At 40.9% G+C, this 22,813-nt stretch overlaps 1 protein-coding gene across 1 annotated transcript in view; it reads left to right on the plus strand.

Annotated features, from left to right (window-relative positions):
- Positions 1–22,813, plus strand: part of csmd3b (CUB and Sushi multiple domains 3b) — a 300,140-nt gene that overhangs the window by 203,631 nt on the left and 73,696 nt on the right. Inside the window, exons 11-20 of the mRNA XM_069516453.1 lie at positions 1,008–1,111; positions 2,363–2,475; positions 11,678–11,860; positions 12,153–12,479; positions 14,721–14,915; positions 15,927–16,065; positions 16,798–16,985; positions 17,296–17,484; positions 21,046–21,162; positions 21,641–21,856. Of these exons, the coding sequence (XP_069372554.1) occupies positions 1,008–1,111; positions 2,363–2,475; positions 11,678–11,860; positions 12,153–12,479; positions 14,721–14,915; positions 15,927–16,065; positions 16,798–16,985; positions 17,296–17,484; positions 21,046–21,162; positions 21,641–21,856 (1,771 nt within the window). The remainder of the gene's footprint in view (positions 1–1,007; positions 1,112–2,362; positions 2,476–11,677; positions 11,861–12,152; positions 12,480–14,720; positions 14,916–15,926; positions 16,066–16,797; positions 16,986–17,295; positions 17,485–21,045; positions 21,163–21,640; positions 21,857–22,813) is intronic.

Here is a 22,813-nt window from a genome sequence, read left to right on the forward strand (position 1 = left end):
AGAAAGTGTTGGTTTAGTGATTTCCTGATCTGAGTTTTGAGCCACATGGCGTCTTCTCACTGCTTCCCGAGCAGAGCAGGAGGTGCTGCTCATCTCCTCCCTGTTCCTTATGCTTTGATTAATAAAGTCACACCACATTGTGTGATGCATTAATGATTTCAAATTGTAATTATTATACCAGACCTTTGGTCTCCTGTAATTGTTATGGAATAATGTCAATGATATGGTCAGAGGTGAAAGTCTCAACATAAAAATCAACTATGAAGCACATGTTGGCTGTGATTGAGGTCAGTGGAGGGCAATTTCATTAGAAAGAATTTTAACATTATTCATGTCATTTCTAATTTATTTTTCCCCCACGCCTGCATCTTTTCATTGCCATGTTTTTATTACTTTCTTCCTTATTTTAGCTAAATAAAAATCAAAAGTCCTTATTTCTGTAAATCTGTTCTCCATGTTGTCAGTATCATTTACTGAACCTCAGACAATTTTACCCCATATTTCAGAGTCTCCGTTGAGAATTGACACTTGACATCTGTGATGAGTAGTAGGGCCGCTGATAAAGGATGCGTGTGTAGAATTTAGTGACATCTAGTGGTGAGGTTGCAGGTTGCAGCTGAATACCTCTCACCTCACCCTCCACTTCCAAACATGAAAGAGAACCTGTGGCAGCCTTCAGTTGTCATAAAACTCAAAAAGGTGTTTAGTTTAGAGTAAAAAAAAGATATGGCAGCCTCTGTAGAGAGGACCCGCTCCAGGTGTAATTTTAAAAATGAGGACACCATATCACAAAACCTGTTAAAACTGTTGTACACTGGCCAAACCCGACTGTTGGGTTCAAATGTTTGTCTGTTTTCAGGATCTGCTTTTACTGTATTAATTTCATATCCTTGCCGTCTGTAAACCAGTACATTTCAGTCCCAGATTGACTTTGACCAGATTGAGCTTGGTCTTTATTGAGAGTGGCTCAAACTTACATGTGTGGGTTTTCTGTGTGTGAACTACAGGTGATCCAGATCAATTTTGAAGAGTTTGACCTGGAGATAGCCTACGATACTCTGACTATAGGAGATGGAGGAGAGGTGGGAGATCCTACAACTATACTGCAAGTGTAAGTATTCCTGTCTCCTTTACGTACTATAAGTTAGCTCCGCTGAAAACTTTCTTCATGGAGTTCATTCTTGTCCAGATCGTGATTTTTTTTAAAGCATGGTAGTCTTTCCATATCAACCAGCAGAAAGTGTAAAGACTAACTAGTCAGAGAAAACCTAATTTGCCCATTGTCATTCTTCTTTTGTGTGTAAACCGTCAGCTGCTGGAATGTATAAAATTCTCCATCTTTCTTCATTCAATTGGTCTGATTGTAAAACAGCATGACATCTTGGGTTTTCTCCATTCGAAAAGATGACATGTACCCGAGGGTTAAAACTCCTCTCCAGTGCCAGAAGAGGAACAGATGTGGAGCCTTTTAAAAAAACAGATGAATTTAGTTTGTTCTGCGTCGAGGCGGGACGACAGCCCTGCAATGTCAGACCAATTTGCATTTGTGAAAAGGGTCAGGAACTTCTCAATGTTATTTTTCTGCCCAGTGGTTTGTCACACTGTTTGTTTTAAAATGTCTCTGACTTTCTTATTTAATCCTACGTGATGCTTGTATTTATTTTCATTTTAGCAGCTGTTAGAATCTTTTATCCTTAGACCCGGTTATGTTTTTATCCCAACAGAAAACAATAATATATAAACAAAAACATGTTAATGAAGACACACACTTTGTTACAGGGATTCATTGTACTGTTGTGAACTCTTTGTTTCGAGAGGGGGTATTTTATATATCCTCCATATGTTGCAGTGGTATTGCTGCATATTCTGCAGATAACTATTGTTTCTTCGGCATCATATTTCGATACAGAAACTATTTCCCAACTATGGATCCTGTGCCGTTTCATTTTCAGAGCCGATTCATCCACCTCCGTTCTCTATTAATGTTTCCCAGCTCAACGTGTATAAACCCTCCTCTTCGCTTGACTTCTTTCGTTCTATTCAAGCTTTCTTCCTCGTTCCTTCCAGATACAAAAAAAACATCTCTCACTTAATATAAAGTACACCGCACACTCTCACTCCGGATGTTCTGCATATGCTGGTGAGTGTGGGTGACATATGTATGCAAGCAGTTTTTTAGTTTTGTGTCTGTGAGAAGGAGTAAGAGACAGCGAGAGACTCCAAACCCCAAAGCACACAGGTCCCGTTTCATCTTCAGCTCTCGTATGCTCCAGCAATTTGTTCACACTCAGAGCTGCACTTAAGAATTAAGGCTTCGACTGCATAGATTAAAATGACAATGGTTTTGCATTTTGCATTTCAGCCTCTCAGGCAGCTTTGTCCCCGACCTGATCGTCAGCATGACCCACCAGATGTGGCTTCACCTGCAGTCGGATGAGAGCGTCGGATCGATAGGATTTAAGATCAACTATAAAGGTAAGTAATGTGGGACAGGAGAGACAGACAGTGAATGAATTATCTGCATGTAAAAGAGTTACTGGAATAGTTCAGCAGCTGAAGTTTGATCTTTATCTTGTCTGCTAAGGAAGCATCAATGAGTCAGTGTTTAGATCTGCAATAGCTCTGCAGAGATTGCTCTTATCACAGTAAACATTATCTTGTCCTCTTTGTGGACCAATTACCCTCCTCCATATTCCACCCATACAGCCTGGAAGGACCTTTTGTGTTCCACAGTGACCAAAATAACTTTGTTGTGTGACTGTAAAAGTAGAAATACCACAGGCCTTGTTGATGGTACTGCAGATAGAGTTCGTAAGGCGTTTGCAAAAATCTACATTGCAGTGACTTAAAATGCTGTTTGTGTGTGAATGAGAGGTTCAAGCTTGTTTTGTTTTGCAAAATACCTGAATACGTGTGGACAGGGAATTAGTGTTCCAATAAAAATGGAAAGTTGAATTTAAAAGCAGAAAAAAAAACGGTCGAAATCCCTGTTTAAGTTAAATTACTACGTTAAACCACTAACTTTTATTTAATACAACATAATGAACTTTTCACTCTTCTCACCAAGACAAAACCAAAACATCAGGAGACGTGTTTTTGTTCCTTGCCTGTGGTCCCGTTCTGTCCCGTCGTGGTTCGCCGAGAAACTTTGGCTGCTTAACAATGAACTCTGAAGTGAGTGACTCAAGGGAAATCTAAGGAAATGAAAGGAAATGCGATGTGTCATTGTTCTGCAAAGAGCACTCATGTTCTGTCCGGCAGACGCATTCTTTGTGTCCAACATTCGTTGGCATTTTGAGTCTGAATTCACTGGACCATCAATAAATCCTTCCAATAGTAGAGTAATGTAGAACAAGCTACCTTGGTTCAGATGTTTCCCAGATTCAAGACTCCTCCAATCAAATTATCCTTATGCTGTTTATTCTCTTTGTTTTTAAAATATAAACTGACATTTATCCAAATATCACGAGCATTTTTCTTCACAGTTGGATCACGTCCCTGCAAAACATCTCCAAAGTTCCCTGTTTGATAGATGTAGTATGAATTTGATTTCAGCCCCTGAAACACTGAGCTTTGCTGCACAGATGAACCCGGTGTGCCTCATCTGAGTTTCATCATCATAAACTCATCTTTATCATCATAAAGACGCCACGCACACTGATAAGGCCTCAAGTTACAGGAGTGGAGGGACAATGACTCATTGTTTTGATATATTTCATTCCCCTTTATATCCCCTTGCGTGTCAATGTGAGGTTAAATTGAATGAACACAAAATGGTGATTAAAAGAGCACAAAGTCAAATTAAATTGAAGGCATATATTTTCCAATACTGCAGTATTTTATACACTTTAAAGATTCTGTAGAGCAGAGAAGCTTTGAGCTAGAAAATGACCAAATACTACAATATTGTCTTTCTAACAGATCTTCTACTAATACAGATGAGCTGCTTTATTGATTTTATTCATGCTATGATTCACAACAGTCGAGCCGCCACAGATCTGCATGTTTAAAAAAGGAGTCACGCCAACATGAAATCATAAACGGCATCTGCTTAGAGGCTCCACAAAATCCCTGTTCATTTCCTCTGAGTAATTTCCCCATAGGGATCAATAGAAAAATGAATGGAGAGTGCCACCATTTAAATGCATCCATGCTTATAATAATGCTCGGATGTGAGGGCATGATGGAGTGCAGCCCTCGTATTCCATATTTTAACAATCGAGGAAACATTTAAACTGTATTTATCCCTATGAGGATAATCAAATGCCAGTTTTATTTTTTTTTTTATTTGTCTGTGCTCATTGGACTGAATGGATTTCATTTCCAGAGTATATATCCATAAATGTGACTTTCTCACTCAAACATCAACAACCTGAGAAGTTCTATCGATACTCAGTGCAAGATAAATGTGTTTGTCTCAGAGTGTTGGCTCCATCCCCCCACAGGATTTACCATAAGAGGTGGGGGCAGGGGTATTAGTGGGTGGCTGTGTGAGATGTGTGTGTGTGTGTGTGTGTGTGTGTGTGTGTGTGTGTGTGTGTGTGTGTGTGTGTGTGTGTGTGTGTGTGTGTGTGTGTGTTCCTAAAACTACATCCTATAGACCTTGGCTATGAAATATAAACATTATCAGTAACTCTAGCATTACTGCAAAGTCACAGATGCGCTACACATTGTGTGTGTGTGTGTGTGTGTGTGTGTGTGTGTGTGTGTGTGTGTGTGTGTGTGTGTGTGTGTGTGTGTGTGACAGGTCCTCCATCAGTGAGCCAATGAAGCTCCACCATCAAGTCACTCACCTCTTCCTCTCCTCACATTCTCCCTCTCTTCCCTTCTCTTTGTGTTTGTCTCTCTATCCATCTCATTTTTCCTCATTAGTCATCTCTACATCTATGATTCTCTCTCTCTCTCTTCTCTTTCTTAAATCACTGCATTTTCTCCGTCACCTTGTTCTTCGGTGCGCATACCATCCTCTCGCCTTTTCTCTCCGTCTCCCATCTTCTCTCATGTTCTCTCATCTCTTTAAGCCGCTTCCCCCTTTCTTCTTTAGACTTTTTCACCATCCTCTTTGTTGCCTTCTTTTGATCCTCCCTCTGTTTTACTCTCTCTGTATCACTCCCTCTTTCCATCTCTCTGTCCTACTCCTTTTTCTTGTCACCATTCATCTATTATTAAAGCCAAGGTCACTAACCTGGCAACACTTTGACTCTGCTTCCCCATTGCAAGGCAAAGCCTCCCACACACACACACACACACACACACACACACACACACACACACACACACACACACACACACACACACACACACACACACACATACACACACACACACACACACACACACACACACACACACACAAACACACACACACACACACCCTGAACCTACATTTGTCTCTCTATAGTTGTGAGGACTGTCATTGACATAATGCATTGCCTAGACCCTTACCATATCCTTAACCAACACAACTAAATGCCGAACCCTAACCCAATCCTTACCCTGGCCCTAAACCAATTTTTGAGAACCCAAAATGGCCTCACATTGATGGTATTGAACCAAAATTGGCCCTTATAATATAGATAGACATGCACGCACACACACACACATGCACACACACACACACGCACTGCTACCCTGAACCATGGCATTTCATAGTTACAGATTTAAGAGCACTTTAACATTACAGCCGTCGTTTACACAAAAGTTTTTGTCGACTCTATGAATAATTTAAGTTAAGCTTGTATTTCAGTCTGCACGGCCAATAAAGACGTTGTTATCGAGGGTTGTAGCGCATAATATATATGTGTCTATATGTTAATGTGTAATTGTGGAGTTAAACAATACCTGTTTATGTGCACTTTTCAGGTGTATCTGCTTTAAATGTCCTTTATGGTTTGAGTAACACAACAATAAAACAGTGTTTCAGTTGTTTATTTTTATTTTTTAGGAAATGAAAAACTATATTGGGTGTTTTAATGCATGGATGCGTGTCAAGGTGTCGAGTGGGTTGTCCATTACCTGAAAGGTCGGACAGTTCGATCCCCAGCTCCTCCAGTCCAAATTACATTGTGGTGTGGAATGGAAGAGCTCTCGGTCACACTATATGAATCAAGAATCAGTTTATATGTATTTTATTTTTTATTTTTGGGGGGATGTAAAATATTTGGGTGTCAGTATTGAACCCATAACGTCGTTACATGCAGCACACAGATAAAACATGAATCATATTAAAAAAATATTTCATCTTTTCAATGAATAGAACATATTCAATATTCATTGTCAGTGGCTAATGACCAACAACACTGACCAGACACAAGAAATATACAGACTTTTCTTTTTGAAATCGCTGAGGGGCCTCAACAGCTTTCATTTAAATCTTTTGTTGAAGTCCACCTAGTGATGGATTTTATTCCAGCTAATACATTTTTAACTCTACCAGCCATGTTCTGAATCAGAGAGAAGATATTTTGTGGTTAGCAGTGCTGACCCGTTTCACTTCCTCTTCCCCCACGTCTGCTCAGACTCTGTGACCTCAGCTTCCAACCACCCGCTCGTCTTACTTTCCAGCTTTTTTCAAGAGCCGCTGCAGGATTTTCAGAGCACCACCGTCGCGTTTCTATAATTCAAACACAGCAGCTGCCATTTGGATTGATGCAGAATTCATCCCTCCACACAGAGTAAAACCTTCTGCTCCACTTAAGAGCAGCAGCTGATTCCTGCCAATTGCAACAGGCACAGGTACTCCTTTGCCCTCAGTCGCCCTTTAGTCACTAAAGTCATATTTCTGACCGCGTGCGCGTGAGACAGCGGACACCTGCACGTCAGTTTGATGGAAGTGTCGGGTGCACTGTGGTGTGAGATGTGCCTAATGTGATGTGAGACGGGAGATTTGAGCAACACAGTAGCTACCAAACCATTCATAAATAACTAAAGGAATTCCTTAAATATATTGTGAGTACAAGTGTGATAAAATGTTATACTACCACTATTTATTTAACATGTATATGTTAATTCAGTGTATAAGTCTGTCTGCTAGATGTATCGCAGTGTGAATAATTACTTCCAGGAGCATTTTCCAATATTATAACCATAAAAGATGCAACATATCGGATAATAAGTCCACCTCTCCTCCATTTTCCCCGAAGCATGTGTGAATGAAGATTTTGACTTCCTTTCTGGCGATGAGTCATTACCTTGAGCTCCTGCTTTTTTTGCATCATTCACTGCCTCATCCCATCATTCTCTGTTACATAACGCTGTGCTGGGAAACTACAGAGTGCTGCACAGACGTCAAGAGGCTGCTGCACAGCCGTTTGTGAAGGAGGGATGGATGGCACACATGTTAATCTCATGACGACTTTTACTCCACGTGTGCCGCATATTACTGGAATTATCTCAAAGTGTGGCTAAGCTCATATAACTCTGCAGCCAACACAAACAAATGATATGACAGTATTTTTTTAAGAGCAGGAAAATAATATATTGGTATAGCTTCTCTCCTCTGCTCTCCTCTGCTCTCCTCTTCCACCTCTCCTCTGCTCTCCTCTGCTCTCCTCTTCCACCTCTCCTCTCCTCTCCTCTCCTCTCCTCTCCTCTCCTCTCCTCTCCTCTCCCATCACCCACTCATCATGTCAGCTCTTTCAGGATTTTTCATCTGTTTTTTATGGTTTTTAATATGTGATGTGTTTTATTGGAGGGGAAGATGTCAAGGTGGATTTTTACAACACACTTGACTTCTGGTTCTATGAGGGTGTAGTGCACGTGTGTGTGTGTGTGTGTGTGTGTGTGTGTGTGTGTGTGTGTGTGTGTGTGTGTGTGTGTGTGTATAGAAAGGGTATAGAGAGAAGGAAGCATGTCTTAACAAAATTTATGAAGCCAACTGCATGGTGTGTCCAAATCATAGACATTCATATAAATATACAACACAGCCATTAGCCATTTCTAATTTAGTTTATGGTTAATACTTGCAGCCAGCCACCAGGGGGCTATTGAGATGACTTGGCTTCACTTATAGGCAGCTCACCTTTTGTTCATGTTTATAAACAGTATCATTGAAATACTGTGAATTACAGAGAAAGACAGTCACCGCACTTAAACTAACATAATTTACAAATTCACAAAAATCTAGAAACATCCCATGATAACCTCTCCTCATCTCACATGTGTGTAGAAGATGTTTTTTCATGAAGTAATAATATTGGACGCCTGCTCGGTCTAACATTGGTGTTAAATTAGAGTTGGGTCCCAGAGGATCTTAGTCCTCCTGCAGCGCTGTAGTCCAGACACAGAGCAGGTCTCTCTTAATCACACAGCACTAAACTGCATTTCATTCACAGCCACTGAAACACCATGAAATATGAAGTCATGAAATATTCATTCACAACATAACCAGAAAACGTGGTTCAATTTTACAGTCAATAACTTTGCTATTGGGTTAGTGAATCAAAGCCTCTTTGTGTGTGTGTGTGTGTGTGTGTGTGTGTGTGTGTGTGTGTGTGTGTGTGTGTGTGTGTGTGTGCGTGTGCGTGTGCATGTGCATGTGTGAATGCTTCGAAGGTAACCTGTGAAGGGCAGGCTTTACTTAATCACAGCACTGTAAACACCATTTCATTTTCTAGTCATGAATTATTGACTCCTGTAATATTCTCTTGTAGCCACCAGTGTTAGTGATTTCGAAATACTATATCTGTCGTCATTCAGGCAAAATTTATTGTTAAAAATGGATTGTCCCCCTCATTAGGACTTAATCATATATTCCATACATTTTAAATCGCATATGCCTTGTTACAGTTTGAAGAATTGTCCTGTTTCTGGTCATTTTAATTGTAAAAATCAACTTTTCTAGCAAAGCAATTTCCTTTCCCTTTAAATAGATTTAACGAGCAAGGACTGATTAAGCCTTGTTGTGCTTAGAAGAAACATATGAGATGTCATTTTGGCCCCTTATTGGTCATGAAGTCATTAGAGAGGCTCATCAAGAAGAAGCTCCAGATGGTTGAAAGCGCGTTAGACTCGTTTGTATTAACTATAAACAGGAGAACGGTTTAGAGAAATCCAGCTTTAACCGTTGATATGTGTTTTCTTGCCTTCCTCTTTCTTGTTTTAATCATTTGTTCTCATGTGACACGGGGCAATTAAGACGATGCACACTTTCTCCAGCGTATTTTCCCTGAGGTGGGGGAGAAGGAGTGGCAGTGACATTTTAGTGGAATAAAATGCCAAAAAACGTTCCTCCGAGATGTGGCTGTCCTGTTCCCTCGCCTGTACTTTCTGCTCACAGATGATTGCCAGAATCTTTTGAGGACGGGCACATTCTGAAATCCACTGATTACGCCGGAATCGCAAGGTCACGAGAAAGAGCCTGGGAGTTTTTTCGGCCAGGGTCTGGAGTGATGTATACCCGCTCTGAGAAAACAGCCCAATTATAATCTATGATCTTAAAAAGTCCAATTTACCAAGTTGGAAGTATTTGGGGGTTTGAACATTGACTTTAAAAAAACATTGTGTGCACTTTAAGTAAGTCGAGTGGGCAGAGATCGCTTGTCTTAATGAGAACAGAAAATTGTTGTCTTTCTTGTAACATTGCCTATTAAATCAATCCTCAAAAGCTCCTCAGTGGCTCCAGAGAGGTAGGGAAAAAATGTCAGTAAAGCAAGTATAATAAATTAGATCATTTTCATTCGGCAGTCTGTCCGCGCTGATGTCTGCAGTGTGAACAAGTCAATTTGAGCCACTCCCCTCAGGTCGCGGTTTCATACGGCAGCGAGCTAATTAGGCCGGCTGAAGTTCTCGTTTCTTCCTCACCTGCAGGAACATACATAATAGACTCCCTCTTCTTCTGTGGTTTTTATATGATACCTTGCAAAATTATTTCATGTGGTTCAATGAGCATCTTGGTTTTTGTTTTTCGGTCAGGGGACAAAGACATTGGAAATAAAAAAACATACAGGCGAGCTTTTATAGAAGATGACAAGTATTAGAGCGTGCGCGAACACCACAGCTACACACTCAGTGTTCGATCACTATTAGCAACCCAGCTCTAAAATCAATCTCACAATGGTCACAAAAGAGAAACAGCCCATAAGCTTTTTCTTCTCTCCAAACTCATTATAGCCCCAAAATCTATTACCTTACTCTCCCCGATCTTTACAAGAAGTGTGTGTGAGTATGTGTGTGTGTGTGTGTTTGTGTGTTTGTGTGTGTGTGTGTGTGTGTGTTTCCATGTATTTCCATGGAGAATGGTATGTGAGCATGATGGAATATTACAAAACAGAACGGAGTGGGGCTGAATGTGCAATCTCAAACATGATATTGAAGTTCCTCTCTCGAACACACACACACACACACACACGGACACACACACACTTGCATACATACACTTTACGGAGGCTAAGCTCCTTTGTGAATCCGTCAGCCTTGTTGTTACAAACACAACACAATTCTTTGTGTACGTGTGTGTGTGATGCTAAGGAGAGACTGACTGCAGACGTGGGATTGTGTTACCTTGTTAAAGTGTGTGTGTGTGTCCACTGAGCGTGTGTGCATGTGAGAGTAGAATAGGAATGTTGTCGGACTCTATGCCTGTTTTCTCTCCAAAGCAATTTGTTCTCCATTCTTCTGCAAAGTGTGTGTGCATATGTGTGTGTGTGTGCTCACGGTCGGACCTGTGTGTTAGGCAGGCTGTGATTGGTCAGGTCTGTGTGCTTCATAAAGACAATGTCATGATGGAAATTAATGCAATACATCACAAACATGCTCAGACCCCCACAAAAGCACAAACCTTTGCTTCCTGCCACAGGCCACTCCTGTAAATAATACTGAAAATAGGAGAAGAGAAGAGGGGAATAAAGGAGAGGAAGACTTTGGGGAACAAAGGGAGTATTTCCAGAAATAAATCACGCAAGATTTTCACACAGAATTATGGTGACACAGTTGTACCTTTATGTAGAATCAAACATGGGTCTGTCCGATCTCATAATCAGAGCATCCACAAAGAGATGGATAGAAACTTGCTCTGGGTTAAACATGAACTTAGAAGTGACGTTCAGTTTGATCATCTTCAATCAAGGCTGTTCTGTTGGATCTGTACAAAATGAAATGAACAGAAGAGCACAGGGCAACAGTGACAGTGAGAAAGAGGGCGGCTCTGAAGTGGACAGGTATAAATACTATGAACTTAGGAGGAGGTGTACTGGTGAGTGTAGATGTCATGCTGGTCCAAACTGGAAACTCCAAGGCAACCCTTAAAAGGTTGAGTGGTAAAGATAGTGGATGGAAAGTTCCATTGAAACACACAAAGGGAGGGAGAAGGCTGAAAGCAGGGACCATTATACAGGACATCCTTTGATATTGAATTTTATTTATTGTACTTTTTTATTATGGTGTTATTGTTATTATTATAGTTTTTGAAATATATTATATAGTATCACATTGTCTTCATCAGCTGCACTAACCTGTATGAAGGGTGCTTGACTGATTGATAGATTTCATTATGTTCTTTACCTTTGTCTTGACAGTCTTTTGTCCATTACCTTAATCTCCTTGAATCATTTTGAGACATCTACAGACCTAAGTGTCCCTTTTAGCTCAGGTCAAGATTCATGTTGTCACAGGTCATTTGTTCTGGTCTCCAAGGTCCACGCAGACGTTAATGTTCCCTGTGAAAACTGTGTCTTTGCAGAAATCGACAAAGAGAGCTGCGGAGACCCCGGGACTCCTCTGTATGGAATAAGAGAAGGCGACAGCTTTTCAAATGGCGGAATCCTGAGATTTGAGTGCCAGTTTGGCTTCGAGCTGATCGGAGAGAAAACCATCTCCTGCCAAGACAACAATCAGTGGTCGGCAAACATCCCCATATGCATATGTAAGTAATGAAATCACTGAGATGTGATTCTCAGGGATATGGCTGCAGGAGGGAAAAAAAAACATGGTGTGAGCTCTGCTGTGATGTTGATAACAGTCAGTCTGACCTATCACTACTTTGACAGTACAGAGTTTATTAAGGCCCAAAGCAGATGATGACTGATGGTAAGGCTAAGGAGAATGAATATTTAACTAAAATATATTTCTTTCTCTTCCATTCCCTGAATCCTTCCCCTTTCCCCCCATCTCTCCTTCTCTTTCTGTCTTTGTGGTTCTCTATCTTCCTCCCACAGTCCCCTGCATGTCCAACTTCACAGCTCCCTCAGGTACCGTCCTCTCCCCAGATTACCCAGAAGGCTACGGGAACAACATGAACTGCATCTGGCTCATCCAATCAGAACCGGGTTCGAGAATCCACTTGGCTTTTAATGACTTTGACCTGGAGGCACCCTACGATTCCCTGACGGTAAAAGACGGCGAAACAAACGATGCCGCCGTCATCGGGAGGTTCTCTGGAGCCGAGAATCCTTCCCATCTGACGTCCAACACCAACACGCTGAGGCTGGAGTTTCAGGCTGATCACTCCATGTCAGGAAGAGGATTTAATATCACTTATAGCAGTATGTAATTTTTTTCCTGTTTTATTTAGTTCTACTTCCTTCCGTTAAAAATAAAGAGACATCGCCAAATATATTTGCTCTAATGCAAAACAAAATGAGATGTGGAAATCTCCACAGTACAACATATAGAACCAAAGTCTGAGTTTAAAGCATTTTTCCTACAAGTTGAAGTTTGACTCGTGGTTACAACAGAAAAGGATCATTTAGCTGTAAATGTATTTCCCTTTGCAGCAGAATGATGCAGGAGTCTCTGAGGCTGAGAAATTGTTCTGTTTTCAAGCTACGAGGCAGCATTTCTCAAATTACTGTAAATGAATTTTATGCATGAGTTTCAGCAGGGACCCCAAGTGTCTGTATTGGATATGAGGTGGTTTTTATTCTGAATCTCCGTATCCACCAATACTGCAACCGGTCTGTGGTCGAAACTTCATTTGTCACAATCAAAACTACTTTGATGGAACGTGTTACAATGTGTGAGAAGCAGTTTCTTTCTAATCTTCATAGTTTCCGTCACAACAACCTCTTGAAGGTGCAAATGCAATTCTCCCCATCACGCACTGTATATTTGATGTTTGGATGTTAGATAGAAGCTCTTCACAGCTCTTAACAGCTAGATCAGACTGTGGGCTTCAACCAGACAAAGATTTGTTTTGGAGAAGACTAAAGACAAACTGTATCGATTCAAGTGGGGTCATGTAGCTGTTACAGCAGCTAAGAATAGAGGTGTAGGTGTTAAACAAAGAGGAAATAAGACGAGGGAGGAAATAAAACAATTGAGGAAAACTTTTTGGCTTGTTTGTTTTCATCAGACGAGATGACTGATGTGTTTATTCATGCTGCCTTAACAAACTCGGTTTCAAATGATGAAACCGTCACGGCCCGCGTACTCCAATGGGATCTTTACATTGACTTGGTCGTTGGAGAGTTTCTGACAAACATGGCGTCTGTGGAGGAAGTTGTGATAATATATCTTGTGAGAAAGAGACAAAAGCCATCGCACTTCAAAAGTCTCCCCGCCATTGTTGAAATTTCTTTCTCATCTCCTGGTTGTCTTGCTTAAATGATTGGCTATACTGCCCCCTAGAATTTCCAGTGGTACTGCTTAATTATTTCAATATTCAATCTTTTTTTTTTATGAAAGCAGTATGTAGTATGGACATAAGGCTCAGTTCATTTTTGCAACTAAACATTGAGAGTAAACGAGCTGTCAGCTTTGCTCAAGACGCCTTGTAGTCAGCTGAAACTATCCGAGCTAACTTTTCAAAAGCTCCTAAACTTTTTTTTTTTTTTAACCATCGTACTTTGTGTCTTTAACCTCTGTCATAATAGAATCTTAGATGTTAGGGATGTAGAAGCAGTTAGCATCTCAGAAATCCACATCTTCAGTAGAGTTGTCAGCCCTGCAAACATCTGCAAAATGCATCAAAGCCAAGGTGACTCTCAGATGTATTGATGGCTAGCTTGCTAGACAACAGGATACAACGTGTACGGTAAATAATGGATTTGTTTGAAGGTGTATTTGTTCTTTTCTGATGCAGGTGAACCGCTTGCCCCCAGCTCGCATGTCTTTGAGCTAATTTAGGCTAAACACGTCTTCATACCGGACAAACAATGGAAATTGATATTGATCTTCTTTGCTTAATGTGGGTTTGATGGCAAACAGGCATATTTCCCAAAGCTGAAGTGTTCTGTCCCCACAGTGTGTCTGTGATTTATCATTCCGTGTATCTCAGATTTCCTAAACAGTTTTTTGCTTACCGCCTTTGTTTTATTTATTTAAGATTATTTTTTGATAGTCAGCTGTGAAGAGGCAGACAGGAAACAAGGGGAGAAATAGACGACTAACACATGCACAATCGAGCCACGGACGCTGCGGTTGTGTAGCGTACGTTGTAACTTGTGAAGAACACTAGTATTTGTCATTTCTAATCATTGTATCACACCAGATTGCTAAATTGGTAAAACATGAACATTTTAGGGTCAGACTTTACAGCCCTGTATTACTGTAAGCTGAATGTGAATATGAGCAAAAACATAGAAAGAGAAAGCAGGAATCCAGAAAAGTTTTCATGACCAGGACTGAAAGTCACATGGAAGCAATTCAAATTTTTGATGGTTTTTGGACATTTTATCAAAATGTAGCCTGTGATTTTCTGAAAGTTGAATTCTCACAGTCTTTTTCTATAAGTCTCTGACATCTTTCTCATTATGTCTGTGTCTCCCTGTAACCGTGTACTCCAGCGTTTGGCCATAACGAGTGCCCGGACCCTGGCATCCCTATCAACGCTCGTCGCTTCGGAGACAGCTTCCAGCTCGGCAGCTCCATCTCTGTCGTCTGCGAGGACGGTTTTATCAAAACCCAGGGAACCGAGACCATCTCCTGTCAGCTGGAAAGAGGGAAAGTCATGTGGAGTGGGCCCATACCGAAATGTGAAGGTAAATATTGACTGTTTGATTAAAATTTTAATTTGGGAACAATATGTCATCCAAGACATCATCATAAAGACCCAGGGGCTGGAAATTATGTTTTTTTCAGCTTGACACTGAAAAATAAATAGTAAATCACTGTTGCCACAGATCCAGCTACAGGTACTGTGACTTTAGTAATGTTTAAAAAATATAAAACCATTTTTGTACAATGGGTGCAGGCAGAAATTGAAATATGCTGTAACAGAATTGTGAACTTAATGGCATATATGTGAATTTGTCAGCTGTATTTGGATATAATTGTCATTATGGCATGTTATAAAAGAAGAAACTGAAACCACTTTCTTGAAAAGTCAATCTGCTTATTAGTCAGCGCACCACACCATTTGAATCATAGTTATTTAATATATTAATTTCACACTGTTAACACTGTAATTTATCATACATATACAATCAGAGTAATTATATTAGCATTTAAATGTATGATCATTTACCGTGGAAACAGTGGAGGGTCTAATCAAATCAAAGACTTGACTATGAAAGTGCACAGAACAAAAGAAATGTGAGTGTTTCAGGTGAAACTCCAGCAGCAGGTATAATTAACTTCAAGTATTTCGAACGCAGTCTGTTGCTGGTGGCTGGCTGCAGTATAGGTGATAAACCCTGCCTCCTCCTACATAGTGATATGTCATTTTAAGTTGTTGTGATCACACTGGTGTATGTTCGGGAGCTTCTTTTTTTTTTTTCCCGGTTTAGTTTTAATGAGTTATTTCATTCTATAAAAGTTCTCTAAAAAGACTGACAGCTCAAAACAGCAGCTCCATCCCGAATTCTGTTCAGCCTCTTTACCGTTGCAGGAAAATATTTTCTTATTTAAAGATGTATTTGCGTTATCTGCATGTCAGCTGTCAATGAAAATAACCAACTCCAGTAGTGGACTTGGACGTTCAATGCTACAAATCAAATTTCATCTTCTCATGCAGTATTTGTGTTCTCTCTCCCCCCCCCATCCTCCCCCAGCACCATGTGGAGGCCACTATTCAGCCCCGACTGGAGTGATTTTGTCTCCTGGGTGGCCTGGTTACTACAAAGACTCCCTCAGCTGTGAGTGGGTGATTGAATCAGAGCCTGGACGCTCCATCAAAATCACATTTGACAGGTGGGTGGCATAATTCTTTGATCCGGCGTGTTGTGAAGGCTATCGCAGCTTTGAACGAGCTGAAGTGTGCAGATTGATCAGAATCAGCACCGAGTACTTCTGACAAGAAGCAGTTTACAAAACCTTGAGTTTATGGGCATTTAGCATGTGTATAATAATGATATCTTAAACTTCATAGGCTGTAGCGATACTGTTGGGAATAGTTGATCAGGATGAGTGGGTTCTTTTTTATATTATACATGTGTTCTCTGAGCTATGAATTGCAGATATTAACATTTCTTTTAAATAAATTTGCATTAGCCTTAGGTTCAATTTTATGATATTGTACATTATGAATAACAATATTTGCTCAACAACCCGTAGACCTCTAACTTCTGTTACTACTAACTCCTACAGAATGTTAACTCAATTAAACAAAAATACACACTTTATACAGAAAGTATAATATTTATGGCGGTTATCTAACCCTGAAGTGACCTTGTAAACTTTCCCAGTTCAAATAACACAAAGAAATATACTTAAATAACTCTGTTAACCTCACACTGCATAGTCTTTATTTTGTTAGCGTTGCCACAAACAGATGTAGCATAATGTGAACATCATAAGCTTGAACTTTAATTGTTGTAAATTTAATATCAAGGACCTCAGGGTTTGATGGAGTTGACAAAATGACTGTCATCATAAATGTAATGATCAAGGGAGCTTGATTTTTTTACAATGTTTGTGTCACAGGTTCCAGACAGAGCTGGGTTATGACTTCCTGGAAATCCACGATGGGCCCAACCTCCTGTCTCCGCTGGTCGGCTCCTTTAACGGCACCCAGGTGCCCCAGTTCCTGTTCAGCAGCAGTAACTTTCTTTACCTGCTGTTTACCACCGATAACAGCCGGTCAAATGCTGGATTCAAGATATTATATGAAAGTAAGTTGAAAACAAATACATGTTTGTGTGCATATCCACATGTGGGCACGTGCAGCTTAGATATGATGTCCTCTGTGCTACATCTTCTACAGGTCTGACTAATACACGTTAGTGATATGTATTAAAAGCAATCCATATCCTGACTATATAATAAAAAAATATATAATTTTTGCAGGAATACAATTTCACATTGTGTCTCTAAACACTCCAGACCATCACTTTATATGTGGGGACTCAAAGTATCTCTGACTCTCAGAATGATCATATCATCGTATCAAATAATTAAGAAATCAAATATTTGTTTCTTCAGGCGTGACGGTGGACAGCTACTCATGTCTGGACCCTGGTATTCCTGTCAACGGTATTCGTTACGGACAGGATTTCTCCATCGGCTCCACAGTGTCATTTGGTTGTGATTCTGGCTACAGACTCAGCCACGAAGAGCCGCTAGTGTGTGAGAAGAACCACTGGTGGAGCCACGCTCTGCCCACATGTGACGGTAAATATCTCATGAGAAACAAGACTTTTATTTGAATTTGAGGTAGCACTGATAATTATCTTTAATAAATAACGATGCATCATTTTCAAGAACAAAAAGGAACATTTAAGCAAAACATTTGTTTTGACAGTAATCACAATGTGCAGTGTGGGAACACATAGCGACCAGACACAGCCCAAGGCCAGGTTGACTGCAGCTATGCTATTGGGAGTACACTGATATATTTTATAAGGTAATAACTTCTCTGACTATCAATGGAAATATCTACTTTTTTAAATGAAAGGTAAGAAGTTCACAAAATAATTATAATTTCTCCAGAATTGGAGAAATTGGACAGAATATCTAACTTATTTATGACAGTAGCCTCAAAGAAGCAAGATGTGTGAGAAAGATCAGCAGTGGAGCTGCTATCGCTGTATGAAATGTGACAAACTCACACACATGCACACACACACACACACACACACACACACACATACACACAAATATATGCATATGAACACACACTAACACTGAGTGTACTGAGTCTAGGCTGCTATGGCTGATGGTGAATGATGGAAGAAAAAATTGAGGAGAAGATGAGAGATCTCTGGGCATGCACTGTACAGTGTGTATGTGCGTGCGTGTGTGTGTGTGTATGTGTGTGTGTGTGTGTGCGTGCGTGCACCTCCATGTCTTCCATGTCTTTGTGGTGCTTTTATCCACGGGTCTCCTGTCTCCCTCTCTCCTGTGTGAACCGTGAACACAGGAAGGTTTGAGGTAGATTTGAGGTAAGGTTGACGAAAGCCTGTGTCGGCTGTCACCTCCTCTCTCCTCCCTTTCAAATCAGGGAGTGAGAGGAGTGTTGGGGGGGGTACTCTCACCCTCTCTCGAGGAGAGGGGGAGCAAAATAGGAGGGAGCGAAGACGAATGCGACTGTGCTGCGTCGGTTTTGTGGCCACTTGCGTGGTTCGGCTTGTTGGCTCAGTTGCTTGTTAACCACATTTGAATTGCACAGTCCCAGGGAGCGGCAGTAGTTCCCTCGGAGGAGGCAGTTTGAGCATATAAACATCAAGCTCTGTGCCTGGAATTTATGTGCTGAATGCCATTAGACTGTGTTTACACAGCACTGTATGTACCACACAGGTATGGGAATATATTTGCCGCTGCGGTTGCTAAGAAATGGTCGAGCATGATTGACAACAAGTACACGGTGAACAGCGCCAGCTGAGTCAGCCCTGGAGAATGTAGCACAAATCAAACATTGTTCATACTGAGAGATGGAAATAACAGCAACACTCCGACATACTGTGTAGTAAAGGATATGAACGAGATGAGGACATGATTATTATAAGAGTCATGTCTTATATATAGATATTTACTTTAAACATCAACATGGTGTGATGTGTAAATAATGACCTGAGGATTCTTTACCATTTTTATGGTTGTTTAATTTTGAAAAGTATCATTCAAATTATTTAATAAAGTGGAAAAACCACTCATTCATGCACAGGGGGAGAAAGAGAGAGAGAGAGAGAGGAATGACCTCCCGACGGCAGTGGAGAGAGAGCAAGATGAAAGGAGATCAAAAAGATAGACAGACAGATGGAGAACAGGTAGAGAGGAGATGGAAAGTGGCAGAGAAAGAGATGTAATGCAGTGTTTTAAATTTCTCACATAGCTCTGCATTCAACATTAAGAGCTTCCTGGCAGAAAAGTATGAATAATTAATGGAACTGTGTGCACGCGTGCAAGCTGCTGTGTATGAGTCCCTGTGTCAGGCTTGTGTGTGTGTGTGTGTGTGTGTGTGTGTGTGTGTGTGTGTGTGTTGTGTGTTTTTGTGTGTGTGTGTGTCTGCTTGGCTGCTTGTATCTGTCCATTTCTTTACTTTGGAAATACTCTCACTTCCTTGCGCTGCACGAGGAGGATGCTGATGTCTTAAAGACCATGGAGGCTGAGCGTAAAGATATGAGATGTTCCGTTGTGGTTTTAGCACATTATCAATATCTGACTGGTCTGTTTTATGGGCTGTAGCGTTAGTCAGCAGTAGGAATGGCCTTCACAAATTTTATTTTGGGCTACACTTGGTACACTCCTGGTCAGGTGTCCCACCTACTGGAAAGTTCAGAAGAACTTTCAGGTTTGACCTTCTTCCAGCCGCTCTGCCACCGTTGCACTTTTGAGGTAATGTTATGGCATTTTATCGGCGTATTGTAAGAGAAAATGACAGGCCAGCCGTCCAACTGTAAGATGAACCAACTGGAGCGAGCAGAAATGAAGCACCCTGCGCTACATACATGCATTAGTATGCATAGAATGAGCAACAGATTCTTCCAAGCTTCTTTTCCTGCGGACCTGGTCTCAACTCCGAGCATCTCTGTGCCAGCGCAGGCTTTTTCCTGCATAACAATGTGCGAGGTTGAACCACATGCAGAACTTTCAGGGTCGTCCCGGGGCCGCACCTTGAGCTTCGAAATGTTTCAAGTTGCTCCTAAGACACATCTGTATTGCCTCGCTGCTTTGTTTTAATGGTGTGCAGTAACTGCAGTGATCGCACAGCATTAATTCGGTGGAAAAACAAGCTTAAAATAATCTTCAAGCATTTCTTTTCCATTTTCTGTTTCATGTCGGTTTTCTGCCTCGGAACAAGCCGAGAGACTGATCGTCCCAGAGCAACAAGATCTTGCAAATAGGTTGCAAATCTCACTTCTCAGCAGAATAAGTTTCAGTTATTGTCCAATTGGCTGTATCGTGCAGAAACTGTTATTCCTATAACAGCTTTTTTCCAGTTGACACCATTTAAAATAAAACATCATACACATGTATCAGCAAAAAAGGCACTAAAATGGGATTGATCCCTGCTGATTAATGCTGATAGTGATAAGATAAGTAAGTAAGATATGAAGGGTGTTGATTTTGCAGGATGGATCATGCTGCAATAAATTGACCTTAGAGATACAACACTTCGTGAAAGTTCCTCAGACATTTTCATTGTTGTCGCCCTTTTAATTGCATCATCAAGATGACGTCATCTTTCGTCATACTCCTGGGCGAATCAACGTATGACGAAGGAAAATCTCCATCGTAATGGATCACTATTATTTGTTGCCGTTTGCAGTGTCACGTGAATAAAACCCTAATACATCACCACACCATGAACATAACTTGTACCTGGGTTACGTCAGGTTGGTGAAGACAACTCCCATGATTCCACGCTGCTTCACAACGTCATCAAGCTTGGTCGTCTGTTATTGTTTTAACTGAGCAACCTCTCGTGGCCAATCTTGCATATTGCATGTTTAGTTTTCCTACGTGTAACTTGAAACAAATGCTGCAGCTCTCTCTCAAAGGACCCCTCCCCCTCTCTCTCTTCATTCTATCCATCCCTCCTTCTCTTATACCATATGTGTGATGAAATGTGTGTTTAGTAGCAGCATTAGTGGTCCTCAGGGGAGTATTATCTGTTTTAGGTATCAACAAACTGACACTAACCTTCTCCCTGCCTCTGCATATCTCTCTCTCTGCCTGCCGCTCTCTCTCTCTTTCACTCTTTCCACACTCTGTCTCTCTCAATCTATCCAGCTCTGTGTGGCGGAGATGTGAGGGGTCCCTGGGGTACCATCCTTAGTCCCGGCTATCCAGACAGCTACCCTTCATCTCTCAACTGTACCTGGACTGTTGAAGTCAGCCACGGGAAAGGCGAGACTCACACACACACACACAAACACACACACACACACACATTCACAGATTCACACTGCCTAATAGAGAGAGACAGTGTGAGAGACGGGTGCAAGTAGCACGTACACACAGTGCAGCCCCTGCAATACTGTAACAACAGACCTGCTACCTGCATTACATTTTTTTTATTTTCTGTTTATTTACGATGGAATTTGAGGTCATCCAGCCGTAGTCATACATGCAGAGAATAAAGTTAAAATAAGACACGAGTCCACTTATCGATTAGGAATCAAATACATTTAACTGGTTGTATTAACCATTTTAAATGTGTCTGCTGTGATCACTTTTTCAAATAATACAAACAGGTTATAACTGTGTAGATGAGCCTGCTGAGAATGAAACAAACTTTTAAAGGTTATCTTAACTATGTGTGTGTGTGCGTTTGTGGGTGTGCACGTGTCCCTGTGTGTGCGTACGTGCATGTGTCTCAAAACAGGAGTCCAGTTTCAGTTCAACTCTTTTCATCTGGAGGACCAACACGATTACCTCTTGGTTACCGAGAACGGGAGTTTCCTGCAACCGCTGGCTCGCCTGACTGGCAACGAGTTGCCTAGCAACATCAATGCCGGTCTCTATGGCAACTTCAAAGCTCAGCTACGATTCATCTCTGACTTTTCTATTTCATATGAGGGCTTCAACATAACTTTCTCTGGTAATTTGCTCACTTAAACTCACACAACTGTAGATTTAATACAAAGTCATTTTAGTCAATTAAAGAAGTCGACTCTCCTCTAGAAACTCATCCTGGAAAAAAGTCTCTTTGATGCAGTAGAGCAATGGATTTTTTTATTTTTAATCCAAACCAGTCAAGTGATAACAGTCATCATGAATTTTGCACCAGATCAGCCCAGAAAACCAGGGGAGGAGGATCCTAGACAGCGTGGTGAAATAAAAGCCTCTCTTTAAAGATAAGAAAGCAGAGCAACATTTCTTCCTAGACAGAGACAATTATTGTCTCTTAGAGTGTATTGTGGTAAATGATCTGTCATAGCTTCACTTTGAGCTTCACTTCGAGCTGTAAACTTACGAAATAAATGTTGTTAAGTTCATTTGTACAGCACCTTATCAGGAGTGCTTGGAAAATAATAAAATGTGGATAAAAGTAGCAGACAAAAATACAGACAAATGAGACAGGATAAAAGAGAGGTAGCTTTAAAGAGGGGAATCTCTATATTCTGTATATGTCGTATTTAGTTTAAATGGACAAAGGTGAGAGGGTGATGGTGTGAAAGAACACTGAAGAAGTTTAATACAAGAATGCTTCAATGAACCATCTCTACATGAGGGTTATAATGTTAGAGAGGTGTTGAATAAACTGTATGATGGTTATAGAGGATGTAAGTTGTTATGCTGTTGCTCTGAGAGGCCTTTTTGTTTAAAACTGAACCAGCTCTTTCAACTCTCACAATTCTGATGCATTGACTGTGTGTTTTTTCACTGATGTACCACAAGTCAGAGTCACAGCGGTCTGCAGGCCTGACCCAGAGTACTAGAGTACTCGCTCGCTGTCTATATATGATTCTCAGTCATTCACACACACACCCCCGCATCACCAGGCATCAAGATGTGATTTGAGATTTTGTTAGGAGCAGTTTCACTGAAGTGGAAC

Source organism: Paralichthys olivaceus, chromosome 20 (assembly GCF_024713975.1).
Source record: "Paralichthys olivaceus isolate ysfri-2021 chromosome 20, ASM2471397v2, whole genome shotgun sequence".
In the NCBI taxonomy this organism is placed as follows: domain Eukaryota; kingdom Metazoa; phylum Chordata; class Actinopteri; order Pleuronectiformes; family Paralichthyidae; genus Paralichthys; species Paralichthys olivaceus.